Source organism: Chenopodium quinoa, unplaced genomic scaffold (assembly GCF_001683475.1).
Source record: "Chenopodium quinoa cultivar QQ74 unplaced genomic scaffold, ASM168347v1, whole genome shotgun sequence".
Lineage (NCBI taxonomy): Eukaryota > Viridiplantae > Streptophyta > Magnoliopsida > Caryophyllales > Amaranthaceae > Chenopodium > Chenopodium quinoa.
In genome coordinates this window covers 8,276,380-8,292,918 of record NW_018743331.1, presented here as the reverse complement: position 1 = coordinate 8,292,918, position 16,539 = coordinate 8,276,380, and the positions used below count along the sequence as shown (strand labels likewise).

The window sequence follows — 16,539 nt, the reverse complement described above, 5'->3', positions numbered from 1 at the left end:
TATGTTTGTGCTTATTAAAATCCAACTTTGTGTGATTTTATGTTTGTACTTGTAAGTGAAGTATACGTTATACTGATTACAATTTTAGGTAAGGGATAATAAAAATTGAAAAATGTTGGAATTTTACGAAGAAGAATAAAAACGGAAAAAATTATAGCACCACATTAGCATTTGTCGTTACATGTTGTTACATTAGCACCACATTAGCATTTGTCATTACATGTTGTTACAATTTTACGAAGAAGAATAAACACGGAAAAAAATTTGTAGCACCACATTAGAATTTGTCGTTACATGTTGGAATTTCCCGTGCCATGACTAAAATGATGTGGTGCAACAGAAAGATAGGATTTACAGGATATACAGAAGCAAAATACGCAAAAAAGAACAGAGAAATTGTCGCGGCAACACAAGATTGTCACGCACGCTGGCAACTGTCGTACCACGATAATATTATTGTCGTGACACAACAATTTTATCATTTCAAGACAATTTTTGTCATGACGTGGCAATATCCATATCTATGGAGATGCATTTTAAAGTCAGTTTTATCATATGTGAAGGAAATTGATCTTTGATAGCTTTTTTTAGACGCATTTTTCCATTCCGAATTATTCCACAAAGCTCGGATTAGGGTTAAAATTAGGTTTGTGTGGGTTGGATTTGGTAGAAATGATGGAAAAAGCATAAAAGGAGGTAAGGAAATGTCTTGGATGGATGTTTGGGATAAAAAGGAATTAGATTAGGTGGATTAAAATAAAAATGGGTTGAGTCAAAGAAAGAAATTCAAGCAATTCTTAGATCTAATGTGTAACCAGACCAAGTTAATTATTCCCTCACGTAACTACTATAAGCTAGAACAAAACAAATACCTTTTCTCTTTTCTATATAAATGCAATATTTTTTTAGAAAAAAAGAAGCATTAATACTTTATTTTCTTTGTCCTCAAAATTTTTCCAACTTTTCCACTCCATTATCTCTTTCCTAAAACTGCAAAATATCTCTAATTTCTGTTAAAATAATCAAAATACTCTCATATCTCAACTAAAACATTAGATTTAAGTGATGAAATTTCGAATGAATTCTTCAAAAGAAAGGTGAAACAATGTAAATTAAACAAATCAGAATTATTTTATGTCCTTTAAATAGTAAGTCTGTGGGAAGTCGAAGTTTCTCCTTATTTGAAGTAAAAAGACTTTGTTCAAATTAACATATTTGTCAGCCAACTCAATATCATATGTTTCTTGCATTCTGTTGAGATTGCGGTTCCACAACCATTCGTGAAGAATCTGGAATCAAAGCTACAGAAACAGTAGGTGATACCAAAGATGCTGATACTGGCACATGCATTAAAATGAAGGCAAGAGATACAGAGGTTTTAAGAAAAACCATAAAGAAAGAGACTATTCAGGCTATTGACTTCTAAATTTTCAGTCAGGAAGAGGAAGATGCCTGCTTATTGTCGTGACAATAAGGCCGACCAATTTGTTAAATTATACCTGTCCTTCACCTTTGATTCTTTCTTAAGGCCGGGCTTAGAAGGAGTTTTCAGGTCAGAATGTGTATGATTGTCTTACCACTCATGACGCCAGCATAGTGCTTTTCTCCTAAGAATCAATGGCTGTAGCAAATCAGGCTACTCAATCTTACACTGAAAATTCTGGACAGAAAAGAAAGAGATATGATGTTGATGATGAAACTGGTATCACTACACCAGCAAAGGATTTCATAAACCGGCAAAACAGTCACCAGTCAAAAGGACAAACTCCAATAAAAAAAAAAAAAAAAAAAGCAAAACAAGCTTCTCATGCTGATCTTACAGGGAAGGCTATTAGCTTCGGGGGAGAAATAATTTATCCAGAGAAAGAACAGGCAGTTAGGCAAGAAAAAGAGAGCAAGCGTCAAGCCCTAAAAGGGAAATCAATACCAAATCTAAATCTTCTATTAACAAATTTTCACAATCAGCAAAAACCTTACTACTCACCTCAGTTAAACTTTATTAAATAAAAACAAATTCTATTAAATTAAGCCATATTAAAATTCTGAGAAACAAAAGGGTAAAGAGGATTTATCTCATGTCTGAATGGTATATCAACTTTTAACCTAAAAAACTGAAAGCTAGATGTCAAATAATAAGCATGAATAATAGTGTAATAGTCTTAGAATGCTACGGAGAAGTCACTATCATTCAACAATCAATACCTAACCAAAGATCATAAATCATAATGCAAACAAGGAGTGCTCAGTCTGCATTCAAATTTAAAGGCAATGACAAAATTACCTATGATTCTGTCCACAGACAACACAGACAACGCAATTCAGACATGTGTACTTTGTGAAATAGTTACACAAATTACACATGTAAAACACAGCTAAATAAAACACATCAAAACCAGACTTATGGCAGATAAGTTGGGCAACAGCTTCATCTATTAAATCTTTTGTTATGTATCTACTAATTACGACTAGGCTTTAGTGTTGAAGTTTTTGCGAATGTGGCTTCCAGTTGAAACAAGAATCCTTAGACTACTTGTTCTTATACAGTGACACTTTAACTAAGGAAGTATCCCCTATGATTAAACCTTTTGAAGAATGTAATGTTGAATAGGAACAAGCCAGATTTCTTAACAATACCTGTTCCTATGTAACACAACTTGTAAAGTACCAAGGTGGACAAATAATGTAATGAGTATTGTTTTTTTGCTGCCTAATTACTTAGGCGTGCCTTAAAAAATAATCAGGCATTATGTACTTAGAATATCAGAAGGAAGTGGCTTTCTATTTCTATAATATTGTAGCCATATGACCTTCTGCTTATTATGTAAATATAATGTGAAATATTATATGGTTAAGTACTTCAAGTATGTTATCTCTTTACTTATTAGAATCACTATAAAAATGAGCAAATAAATACTCTACCTTATCATTCTTTCAGAGTAGTGTAAAAAGAATAATTAGTCTACAGAATCATCAAATGCTATATCCATAAACCATCACAAAAGATTACAAATAAATGCTGAATTTCCATACATGAACAATAAAATATATCCATTAATCAAACCACCTAATATGTAACCCTCTAATTTCACATATGACCGCATCATCATTTAACCTATACCAAGCATAAATATAAGCAATATAAACAATAAAATTCAACACAAAACTAATGCTTTTAAAACAAGATCAACGATTACTTAATTATACATCATAAGTGTAATCATTTAGCAACTACTACCTACTGTTCATACGTACTAATTGCATAAACTACGGATTAAACTACATCTTCACAACTAGTTCATAAGTTTCTGTAATCAAATATAAAAGAGCAAAAAAAAATCTGTAAACAACTGTTGCTTCATGTCAGCACTTTTAAAGATCAGCAAAGGAAAAGAAATGACAAAAGATCCAAAAATGCATCACATTAATCAAAATCACCTATTACAGCCTTCAATCATGGACTTTTCCTTCTGTACATATCAGAATCCTCGCTTGTTCCTTCATCTTCATAGTGTTTCCCAAAATCAGAATCAGAACCACTATCATTGTCATCATCATCATCAGAATAGTTTCCAAAATCTGAACCATTGTCTGATTCAAATGATGCATCTGATTTTGGAACAACTTCTTCTTCAGTCTTGGTTTCTGAATCAGAATTTAGGTCACTTTCAACCTCTTCCTCACTTTCGCTTTCTTCTTCGGTCCCACCTTCTTCCTCAATCACGACTTTATCTCCATCACTATTTGATTCAAACACAATTACTTTCTGTTCACGCTCATCACCACCAACCTCTCGCTTTCTTTTGTTGCTCAGTTCTCCTTGTTCCATTTTGCGCTCCATCTTAGAGGTACCTTGTTGCATTAAGGCCAGATGATTGTTCATCTTCTGTGTAACATCGGCAAAATATAACAAGAAACTTGAAATATTCTCTTCTTGTGATTTGCTTGCATTCGGCTTCCAAGCAGGTGGTTCGAAGACTTTCCAAGAGGTCGCAGTACTATCACGACTGGCCATTTTTTTTGTTGGATTTTTTTTTTGTTTGGAGAAGAAAGAAGATGAAAGGATTAAAACAGAGTAAACGGAAAAAACAAAAACAGAAGAACAAAAAAGGAAATGAAAGAAAGAAAGAAGAGTTTCTAGTACACAGTTTGACCAATTAAAACCAAGTTTGGTAATTATTACACATTCTTGAAAGAATAAAATAGTTATGTCTTCCAAAAAAAATAAAACTATATGTATCCAGTTCAATACGTAATGTTTTGATCCGTTTCGCTATAGTGCAAACATTTTAAAAATCTAAAAATAGAAAGTAACTTTTCCTATGTTTCCTATTATGCTTATGCATCATATCTATACATACGTGAGTTGGGAGCGTTTCTGATTTTCGTCAACCGTTTATTTTTATTTTTTATTTTTGTTTATACGCCATTTTAAACTGAATTATCTTTAAATCTTAAATTTTAAACGATATATTTCATTGTGTCTCATACATTCGTATCCCTTTTAATAAAAAATAAAAAATAAAAAAAAATAAAACAACGTGTTACTATCTTTTAATACAAAAAATTGCAGTTTATTATTATCATTATTATTTTTACAAAAAGAAAATGACTCTTAAATACCAAGTTCATATTCATTTTTAATAAAAATTCAAATAAGACAACATTAGTAATAATTAGGGTATCATTATGATCAGGGTGGGGGACAAATGAACTCATAAAAAGAACCACTAAAAAGGAAAAGAAATTACGCACGCTAAATCCGGGGAACTGCAATTTTCGTCACACGTCATTTCAATATGTTATTTAAACGCATGCAGATAATAATTAATGGTACAAGTCACGAACAGTAAGAGTACCACTGGAATATGTGTGATTTTATTATGGTCGTTGTAAGTCAAGTATACTTTCTACTAATTACAATTTTTGGTATGGGATAATAATAATTGAATAATGTGCTAATACAGACAACTTAAATTCAGTATAATACATTAACTAAGTTTCAAGTTCCAGATGCAATACATCTACTCGAGGGTACCACTAAGACAATTAGGGTACCACTGTAGTCAGGGTGGTACAAATGATCTTATAGAAAGAACCACTGAAAAGGAAAATGCATGTTTCTCGTTCATGGTGGTACAAAACCTTCATAGGAGGGCACTGTTTAATCACAATTTTGGTATCACTAATATCATTCTTATTACGCTTCAATAATATCTTTGGTCACAAATAACTAATTACTAGAGTTGACCTCATTAACCAATTCATAATATGTCAATGAATTTGGTAATCACAACCCTAGGGAAATTTACGTTGAGAGTAGGACGCTGTAGAACATTTTTTAATGACATGTTGTTGCTTCACCAGTATTTTGTTAAAAAGACGTACATGTATGAATACTAAAGTTTACCTCAGTAAAAAGACGTACATGTATGAATTTATGAAGTTGTATTCAGAACCCCCATATGAACCTTAAGTTCGTAATCACGACCTTTTGGATATTTACCTCATCAACTAATTTAATTACTTTGTAATACAATATGTACCTTAAGTTACTAAGACAATTAGGGTACCACTGTAGTCAGGGTGGTACAAATGACCTCATAGAAAGAACCACTGAAAAGGAAAATGCATGTTTGTCGTTCATGGTGGTACAACACCTTCATATGAGGGCACTGTTTAATCACAATTTTGGTATCACTAATATCATTCTTATTAGCCTTCACTAATATCTTTGGTAAAAAATAACTAATTACTAGAGTAGACCTCATTAACTAATTCGTAATATTTTAATGATTTGTTAATCACAACCTTTGGGAGATTTACGTTGATAGTAGTACATTGTAGGATATTATTTAATGACAATCTTCGATTTCACTAATATTTTTTTAATAAGACCTACATGTAACAGGTTGCCTCAGTAACTAGTTCGTAATCTTTTAATGATTTCGTAAGCACAACCCTTTCATGTACCTGAAATCCGTAATCACAACCTTTGGGATATTTACGTCATTAACGAACTCAGTTACTCGTTTGAGTTATTCAGTTGTTGCTTGGTTCGGTCATGACCTTAGTTGTTGTCGATTGCTAAATGATTTAACCAATTACACCCTGCAATGAACAGTATTTTTATGTAGTCCTCCTTAAGAAATCAAACTTACTACTGACTTCGTTAACCTAATGACAATGAAATTTGTGAAGGCCTTACTACAGTGGTACTTTTTCACGTGTTGATTGTATCATTGTAGACAGAGTGGTACATTTTATGAAACAGAGGGTACCATATATAAAATGGGGCCCATGGTGGAAAACTGGCGTCTAAACAAAGGAAGTTTCTCGCTCTTTGTGGTTTCACTCCACTATATATGCTTGGGTTTGGAGTGAAAACAGTCATTTGTCCAAAAACGTGACCGTCCTTCTCAAACACTTTCTTCATAAATTACTTACAATGTCAACCATGTCCTCTGCATCGTCAAAAAGTCAAACAATTTCCCGGTCGTTTGCATCTGCGAACATCTCATGGATATCAGTCAAAACTTGCAACTGCTTGGGAGATGACGCAACCCTCGTGGAATTTTGGATCTCAATGTCGGAGAAGAATCAGAAGCGGCCGTACTACAAATGTCGCCACTGCGGGTACTGGGAGTGGGTTGTTCAGTCGGACCTCATCAAGGATGGTCCACCAACCAACATTGGCGGCGTTGTTCGACGGGTAGAGGTGTTAGAGCACGAACACATAAGGATCGTAAAATTTGGGCTGACTATTTTTGTAATTGCCGTTTTCGTTTATTTTAAATTGTAATTGTCGTTTTCGTTCAACTGTGGTTAGTAGTAGCGTAGTTCATTACTAGTTATCAAAAGATTGTTTGCGCTTATGTATGCTAAAATTTCCATATGCAGATCTATGTAGTTCAACTAGTTCAATTTCATGTAGAAACAACACATATGCACTGGTACCTAACACAAAGGTCTGTCAACCACTACAAAATTACAGCCCACTAATAACAGGATTTAGTGCTGTGAATGTACCACTTAATACAGTAGTGGTACATTAGACGATGAGTCCCTATAAAGAACACCCAAGTAGTTTTTTATGACAAGAAACATAACCAAGTACCATTGAACAGCCAGTGGTACATTAAACATAGTAAGACGTACCGTGGTAACGAGAATGGTACAGAATGATACCATTTAACTGGCCAGTGGTACATAAAGTCATAATACATACTAAGACTAAGAAAGGTAATGCGTACATGCAACTAACGTTGAAAATGCAACAGAACACTACGTAACTAGTCGAACACAAAATCATGGTTCCCTTCCCACGAATCCCCATATGGGTCACCATAATCAGGTTCATAACCATCCCATAAGTCACCGGAATCAGGATTGGACTTGTTCTCGAACCTATCCTTCGCCTCGGTCAAACGGCGCACATACCAAGATGGGTAGTCGTTTACTGAAATGGCTCCCTGGTGATAAGATCTAAGTGTTGCATCTCATCATCGTACCTGTTTTCAGCCAACATCTTGCTTCTAAAATACATGCATTGTTCTTCGCTCGTATGGATCATGTCAAAAGGATCCTCTGCAGAGAAATTCAGCCACTCTACCGTCACGTGAATCAAATCTTTGTCGTAGTTCGACGTGAAATCGTGACCAAGTAGTAGAAGACCAAATTTATCACCTTCCTCACAGTGGTTATTGAGTATGTACTCAACATTTTGATGCCAATCACCCATAGGGAGGAAAAGCTCCCAAAATTTTATCAAGTTTCTGCAATAGTATGGATATCGCATCCAGTAGATCATGTTTTCCATGAACTCACGGAGATTCACACTTACAGTGATCTTGTAAGCATCAACAACGTAGTGCATGAAACAGAATGCTTCCATTCAAAAGTACCCGGGACCTCCTACTTTAAAAGGAGTTAGGAAAGGGTACTCCGGATGGAAATCTATTTCAGTTATGGGATTTTCAAGCCCTCCACGAGCAATTGTGGCTGACTGGTGGGCAAACATCATTTCTTTATCTCTTTTGGGGAGGTAAAAGTCTCGAACAACACCATTTGCATCGTGATACCCATTTTTTTCATGAATTCTAACCGCTTCATAAGGCGGCTTGGGCTCTTATCAACGTCCAATCCCTTATCAGCCACCACTCTCTTATTTCTTTGGCTACCCTTTTTTTTTGGCAATTTCTGTTGCTCCAAGGAAAGGAAACCAGTCACGAGCTAATACTTGCCCCCCTTTTTATACTCGTAACTATGAGCATGCGCTAAGTTCACTCTCAACTACTCTGTGTTAGTTCTGTTACTTATAGTGGTACAAAAAGTGTACCATTACGTTAAGTGTTCCTGTATATTTGTGACTATAAATTGTTCCACTGGAATGAATGTGTGTTTCTTTTGAAACGAAATCTCTGAGTACTGGACCTAGGCCACCTAGACTGCAACAAGGTGAGCATTCAACATTCACCACCGTAACTGAAGGTAAAAATTAAAACAATTCATATAGTGGTACATGTAATTGAACTGAATACAACGTCAAATGTACCACCAGTGACTATCTTGTACCATTAGCCAGATTTTGTGCTTCTTTTGACAAGACAACTCCTTGGGGAACTGCCATTTTCGTCACCCGTCATTTCAATATGTCAGACCATAATGGTACATTTCGTGAACGATAAGTGTACCACTGCCAGCTGTTCGGACTTATTTTTAGACAACTTAGTGTGATTTTATGTTTGTCCTTGTAAGTTAAGTATACTTTAGAGCATCAATAGTGAGAAGCATCTTAAATGGGGTTCTTATTCTTTCTCATGCTCTCCTATGCCACATTATCACCAACTCCTACTAAGAGTCACCCTTTATATAATCTAAGAAATGCACTAGTTTTTACTAATTTTTGTCATGCAAACTCCTTTGTGTTAGTTCCGTTACGTCTAGTGGTATAAAAACTGTACCACTAAATCTTTACGTTAAGTGTGCCTGTATGTTTGTGACTATAAAATGTTCCACTGGAATGAATGTGTGTTTCTTTTGAAACGACAGCTATGTGCTATAGTACTGGACCTACGCCATGTAGCCTGCAACAGGGTGAACATTCAACATTCACCACTGTAATTGAAGGTAAAAATTAAAACAATACATACAATGGTACATTTAATTCAAGCAAATACAAAAGTCAAATGTACCACCCAGTAAATATCTTGTACCATTTCCCAGACTTTATGCTTTATTTGACAAGACAACTCCTTGGGGAACTCATGCACCAGGTTAAAAAAATTTCAAAGCATTTCATCACAACAAAATTAAGTTTCCAACCGTACTCTCCATCCATTGCCTTCCATTTCTCATTTCAACTCATCTCCATCCCCTTCCCCGGTTACAAGGTACTCAAATGGCCGGAAATACCGTTGTCAAACACTCTAGCTCAGGTCATCAAATGTTACCCCACCCAGATCAACCAATATTGTACTTTCAAAAAAACCTGAGGGGGGTGTCCGAAATAAACCTGAATTTAGTAAAATATTTTAGGAACACCTACAACCTTTACAATGGGATATACCAGCCTGTGCAATCCATTAGAGCACATCTCCTCCAATCAATGTGTTGCCAAACTGATTGCATGCAATTACAAGATAACAGGCCGACTTCGGAACACCTTCCTCTTTTAGAGGACATGGTGGGTTGCTATGATGAGGGAGCTTGTGTCATGTTGTATTGGCTCATAGAGAGGTTTTATTCCTCGTTGTCCTCGCTTACAGTACCACATGAGATAGAGGAAGCAATTGACTTGAAGCCCAATCTTAACACCGACTCCATAGTTGGTTACAGTTTCCCCACGCTTTAGCGCCACATATTTGTTGGCTCTTTCACGGATACCCTCCACATCATGACGATTGATACTACTAACACCCACCTGAGGTTCCAAGTTGAAGGTTGTACCTTTAATCCGAGGCTTAACATCGTTGGCCCATTCGTAAACGCTACCACCGTGTTAGCTATAAAGGAGAGCATAATTTCTCAACCGAAGAGTATGGCGTAGTCGATCGGGGGTCGCTCATTCTATTTTGGAACGCCCGAGGGTGCACAAGGCCCTCCTTTGCCGAGCACTTCGCGGCCCTACACGAAAAATTTAACCCCATGTTGGTCATCATTTTGGAAGCTCGTATTGGTAAACATGGCGCGAGCAATTGCCTTGTTCATAACCTCCCAGGTGAATACCAAGAAGAGATATGTGATCCGGAGTCAAGGCTTGGTGGAGTTATGATGTTTTGGAAACCAAATATGCTAAGGGCCATTTTCTTGCACAAATAAAGTCAGCCAACTGGGTTGCTTGTTGATGCTGTTTTCCAGGTAATTTGTTTGTTTTAAAATATTGTTTGGAATGTAAGTTATTTAGCTAAATAAATGTTGTTTGCAATTACAGGCTCCACCTTCACCATCATGGCCTCCACAACAAGTTGAATTGAACAATGATCCGTGCAGCTCGGACGAGGAGGCAGAGCCAGGTAGTTTCTACTTCAATTCTGGTTTGGCTTTTGATGGCTCCATCCACCACTAGGGATTTGGAAAAGACCTATGATGAAGATGCTAGGGATCAAATACTACTCAATGCTCTGTGTCTTTGTTGAATTAGTACTGTAGTTTTATTTGCCTTTCCCCAACACTATTTTTCTGTATGCCTAAGACTATGTTTGATTATGCCTTCACTATGTTCGATTATGCCTTGACTGTTTAAGGCATGTATCAGCTCTAAAGTTATTACGAATAGGGGGAACCTTGAATATTCCACTTAACTGTGTTAGTGGTACATTTAATTCTCTAAAAATGCACCACTGAAATCACGTTGGTACATTTAATCATAGTGGTATGTTGTGTACATACTATGTACCTATGCTGTGTACATGAATAATGACCATTTCCTATGCATCATGTGTACATACTACGTTCCTATGCTGTGTATATGAAGTCAATATGCACAACTGCAATCAAAGTGGTACGTTTGGTACTTTTAATTGTACCACCAGAAAACTAGTGCTGGGAGAATACTAACCCTTTCATAAGGGGCAACCAGTCCAAAACTTGGCATCTCAATGAAGGGTGAACTTTAAATAGTGGTTGGATTACGTTCCATGTTTTGTTTGCGTTCCTTAGCATTATTCTATGAATTATGGATTGTAATGTTCAATTTCGTTGCTGTTATTTTACTTGATTGCACTTCTATCCTAATTCATGAATACATTGACGGAGCAATGGTACAAACAACACCATTTTAATGTACCATTGCAAACACAAATGACATTTATACTATACCATTGCGAACTAAATTGTAAGAATATCATTTACATTCCACTAGTGGCACTTGCAAGGTACCTATGATACTGTACATTGAGTTTAAATTACCCTGTTCATGTAGATTGCAAAAAGTAATTAAGGTACAGTTGCTGCATAATCTGCAAAATGCAACAAAACCTAATGCAGACATCACATCAAACACTTAGCCATGAGTGGACAGACCACCTCCATAGCCAAAGCAACCTCTAATAGTTACCCCTGAGTAGACAGACCACCTCAGGGAGGAGTACGTTTGCTAGCAAGTGTTCAAATGTTTAATACACGGTACTTAGAGCCACCACAGTTCAACCCCAGAAAATAATTACACCATCGCCTAGGCTACTAACATAACACATCACATTTTTCGTGTTGTTTTTCTAGAACCTGGAATCAAATCCCCCAGACCATCTTTCAATTCGTTCATTTCACACTGCACGTCGTCCAAGAACAAATTTGCCCGGGCATTAGGAATCTTCCCCTGTAAATGTATGAACAAACACTATAGCCAACCACTTCAGAGATCTTAACACAAAACACAGTTATATACACCACTTACCACACTAAACCTCGTGGTGTCTTCTGGCAAAGAACTTAACACACGCCAGCATAAGAACACCACAGTAAGAGCTGCACATTGGAGGATGACAATCAACATAAAAGTTGAACATACGTTCTTTGGACCTTAAAGCTAGGCTGAAAGTTATTGGCACAGTAAGTAAATAAGGAAACAAGTGTTTACTTATCCTTTGGCTCTAAGATCTCAACAATGCATCTCGTCCAAGAATGTAACTGACCAGTCTTCCATGCTGGGTCACACAGTCGAAAAAGGACGTCGATACCACTAACCTGTAGTTTGACAAACACATTAAACATAACCAAATGGGTCCCAGTAAATACCATGTTTGTTTAGAATGAAAGGCATTAGTATTAGTACCAGAAGATCAAACTCTTTGGCATGTGTGGTGAACGGGTCAGGGTACATAGAATCTATCATCCACAACTGTCGAGCCTTCATGTCTAATGATAAGCACCACTAGTGCGACTCATCAGGGGAATCCTTAGGAACTTCGAGCACTGGGACAAAGACCTGATAAAATGATAATGTCAATGCCATAAGCAAAATTTAGAGTATATGCATGAAACACATTTAAGCCTAGAGTATTGAACTATGAGAGTAAGTAGCTGACCGCTCGAATCAGCGACAGCTTAAAGCTTAGGAGAAATTTGGCATACTTGTTACAAATATGTTCTTCTTTTCCTTCGTTCAACAACAGTCGATTCTACGATCCAAATAAAAAAAACAACAACCATGATCATCATTTGTGCACGTAAATATGACACCCTAAAGCTGAAATGAACCACGAACCACTTACCGAAAAGCTTGGGTCAAGCAAAATACACTTGCTTCTATTCCAGAAGTCTTTGGTGGCCCATTGCTTGGTGTATAGCACACTGGCCATTCTAACATAATCACTAGAAATCCGCGATTTATGGTGCACCACTTCATAGCGATCCCTCTGGTTGGCTTCCATGTGGTCACACTTTATCAGCACAATACCAGTGCTATGAAGTGAAGCAACAACATAACACCAAGTATACACATAAACATATTAGAATTTACAATTAAAACCAAAAAATTACAAAAGGCATGCACAAAAAAGACTTTTCACTCAATTACACGTTTCTGAATTACCTAAGTGGATCCTTCAGGACCTTCCAGCGCTTTACAAACTGCAGCAGACGTGCCTCGACCGTTGTATGGCGTCGGGTGTTTGACACATTGGTGAACATGGCTGACAAGGCTGCCTCTGTAGGTTTCACCACCCTCTTATCCGCAGTTCTGCCCCCCTTCTCAGTGGACTCATCTTCCTCATAAGATGAAGATGAATTTTCCAAACTGCACCGAGCATTAACCAACACAGTAGTTCCCCTCGTCCTAACCAAGCCCACAACTATTTCAGGTCCAGGCACCATGTTCTCATCTTCCGCTTCAGAATCAGAACAACAGCCATGGAACTCTAAGACAACACCTTCACCAACCCTATCCACCTTGGATTCATCCCCAACCACCTTGACATCACCCCCAGCCTCTGCAAACAATGGATCAACCGAAATCTTTTGAACCACACGGTTCAGGTCATCTTCACCTGAAACTGTATCAGCATGCCTAATTTCTTCCCCACCAAGTCCTTTCCCACCTTCTTTCAGTGGTTCCTTCTCCAACAAACAACTACCCAAAGCCTGATCTTCATGTACAACAACTTCCCTCTCTATTGGCTTCCCCCTAATCACTCTCTGGGCATTAGCTACGTCAACACACTGTGACATCAACTGATGCATTGATTTCATAACGTCACCTAATTTCAAGTCAATCACAGACATCAACTTTGGAGTAATTCTATCCAACACCTTCAGGAAAACATAAATACAAACTATTAACAACTGGCATAGGACATATCACTTATTTTATAAAATACAAAGATACATCTAAAACTATCATTGACTTGCATTATACCTACCGCGTAATTTTTTCCACGTCTACCTCCTGCGTAGTCTGTTGCACGTCAACTCTTTCCACCCTTTGCTTTGGAACCTCCCGAGGAGTCAACGGATGCTCCTCCCCATATGTTATATCCAGATACTACAAGAGAATCAAACACAACAGCTACAGCAGTATTCACATCAAATGAAAGTCAAACTAATACTAACTGGCAATTTTCCAAAATCCCCAAATTCTTTTTTATCATCGCCAACCGCCTCATTGATCTTTTCTTTGGACCATGCCTCAAGTCTCGGTCTCACACCCCACCACATTGGGACGCGACTTAGGTGATCTAGATAAAAAATCTACAATAAAAGGACAGGATGGATGATTTAGTTCAACTAGCCATTACAAAAGATAACACTGCACAATTTGATAAAATTACTCAAAAAGCTTTTAATGTACGGTGGCAAATACCCAATTTTACTCACCAACAAAAAAAAGGATACAATCCCCCGAACCTACAACATATCCATCACGAGCAAATTTCTTTTGGAAACGCCTGGCTGCTACAATCATCCAGTTAAATACATAAGTGCACCAGTCATACTCATCAGCTTCATCGTAAACCAATAACGACGGAACAAGCTTCACCCCAAGATAGCTTGTATTTGCCGTAGCATACAATAAATAGCCCAGAGCTGCTATGAGAAAGGCTATCTTGAAATCAGCCTTCTCGTCATCCGACAGCGGCAACACATTACCTTCCTCATCCTTTCGAATAAGTGCCCCCAAAGCAGCTACTAATGAAATGCTATCATTTTTCCCAAACTTTTCCAAAATTCTAATGTGCTCTTCCTGCTTATCCTCAGGAATCGTACACGGCAATGCCTTCAACCCCATGGGAATCCCAAGTACGTACTCGACCTGAACGGGACTCAAAGGAAGCACACACTCATCTCCAAAAGTTATCGAACCATCACCCATCACCCTTGTCAACAGCCAGTACACAAACTTCCGGGGTACAAAAGTTAAGGGTATACTTAACGACCCTCCAAAACCCATTTCTGTGACTAGCTTCTTCCTAGAGTCATCAGACTTCTTCACTGCGGTTGCAAAAGCCTTCACGCCATGCAAATTTGGGGCCTACAACATTACATTCAAATAAGACAAACTTCAATCAAATGACACCGGCCCAAGCCTCACAAAATAAAACCACTAACCGATTAAATTCCTTCTAGGTTACTCAAATTCTTCAATTCTAACTAATTCCTTTCTAGGTTACCTCAATTTTTTACATTTCTAACTAAATTACAACAAATTACAACAACTGCCCTTCCATATAAACCAGCTAAAGAGACACTAATTATACAATCCTATATAAAATTACTTGTGATATTCTATAAGGGATTTTAATCTTGCACATCCAATTAAGGACTCACAATATTCATACTTAACTTAAAACTCAAGTACAATTTACAATTAATCTTTAGTAATTCAGTCCATTTTCCCTACTACCTAAACAAAGGTCCAACCACATAAATCCCAACAAACATTTCCATGTCATGGATATCAAATAATGTTCAGAGAGTACCTTCTACGTACTTCTTAATTGGATTTTAATGACAACCCCTTTCTCCTTCACCACCTCTCCCTTCGTCTTCTTGACCTACACATGACATTACACATTTCATTTCTCCATCCAAGTATTACATAACAAATAAGCTTTTATCATTTCCATCTAACATGACATACCTTTAGCTTGCCCCTTTTTCCTGTCCTTTTCTCAATATGACCTCGCTTGCGCTTCCCTTTCTCAACCTTTTCCCGCAATAACTTGATCAGGAGCTCCTGGTAGCTCACTTTGTCCTATTCTGGTTTTTCCTCACTACCTACACTGTGGTCCTCCGCATCCTCATAATCACCAGCTGTGGAATCAGCATCATCAATTCATCCCCACTAGATTCACCATAATCGCCATCATCAGAACCAGCTTCATCAGAGTCCTTTAAATACTCTACCTCAAAAACTGGATTAGATTTCAATTTCTTCTTCCCTTTACTAGCTACTTTCTTTTTAGGTGCCTCCTCATTCACGGCTTTTGCCCGCGCCTACACAAACACAAGTATTTGCCACAAAAAATCAACTACAACACACAACCATTACTAAGCAAACACACAATCTTTTAATTTCAACAAACAATAACTCACCAATCCTGATCCCTTTCTCTTCCTCGACATAATTTCCTCCTGCCAAGTTCAGATGAACGCTCGATAAATGGGATTTCCTTACTACATAAAACCATTTCAACAAACCCTTAACTCTTCACATATAATTTCTCCACTATATTCACATATACATACCACGACAGTCATAATTTCTTAATGTAACAATATCACTTATTCATAATTTAATACATCTTCCACCACAAAAAATCACAATTAATCACTCATTTACATGGATTCAAATTAAATTAAACAACAAAAGGTCACAAATTTCAGTGGCTAGCAAAGCATTACATAATCTAAATCATCATAACAACAAATTCATTCCAATTACGGGTTTCACAACCTCAAATTAATTCCAATTATAAACATGAACAACAAAGGAAACCCTAACTCGCTAATTTCACTAGATAACCGTAAATCACATAAAGAAAAATATCATAACAAAAAATTCATTCCAATTAAGGGTTTTAGAACCACGCCCACTAAAATTTT

General features: G+C 37.0%; 1 protein-coding gene across 1 annotated transcript; it reads right to left on the bottom strand.

Annotated features, from left to right (window-relative positions):
* Nucleotides 1–3,451: 3,451 nt before the first annotated feature.
* On the bottom strand, nucleotides 3,452–4,012 carry LOC110737600 (clumping factor A-like). The gene has a single exon (XM_021917936.1). The coding sequence runs from the start codon at nucleotides 4,010–4,012 to the stop codon at nucleotides 3,452–3,454; it is 561 nt and encodes a 186-aa protein (XP_021773628.1).
* Between the last annotated feature and the right edge of the window lie 12,527 nt (nucleotides 4,013–16,539).

Bases quoted from the DNA above. Each gene is read 5' to 3' on its own strand.
- LOC110737600 (XM_021917936.1), bottom strand. From the start codon at position 4,012: ATGGCCAGTCGTGATAGTACTGCGACCTCTTGGAAAGTCTTCGAACCA.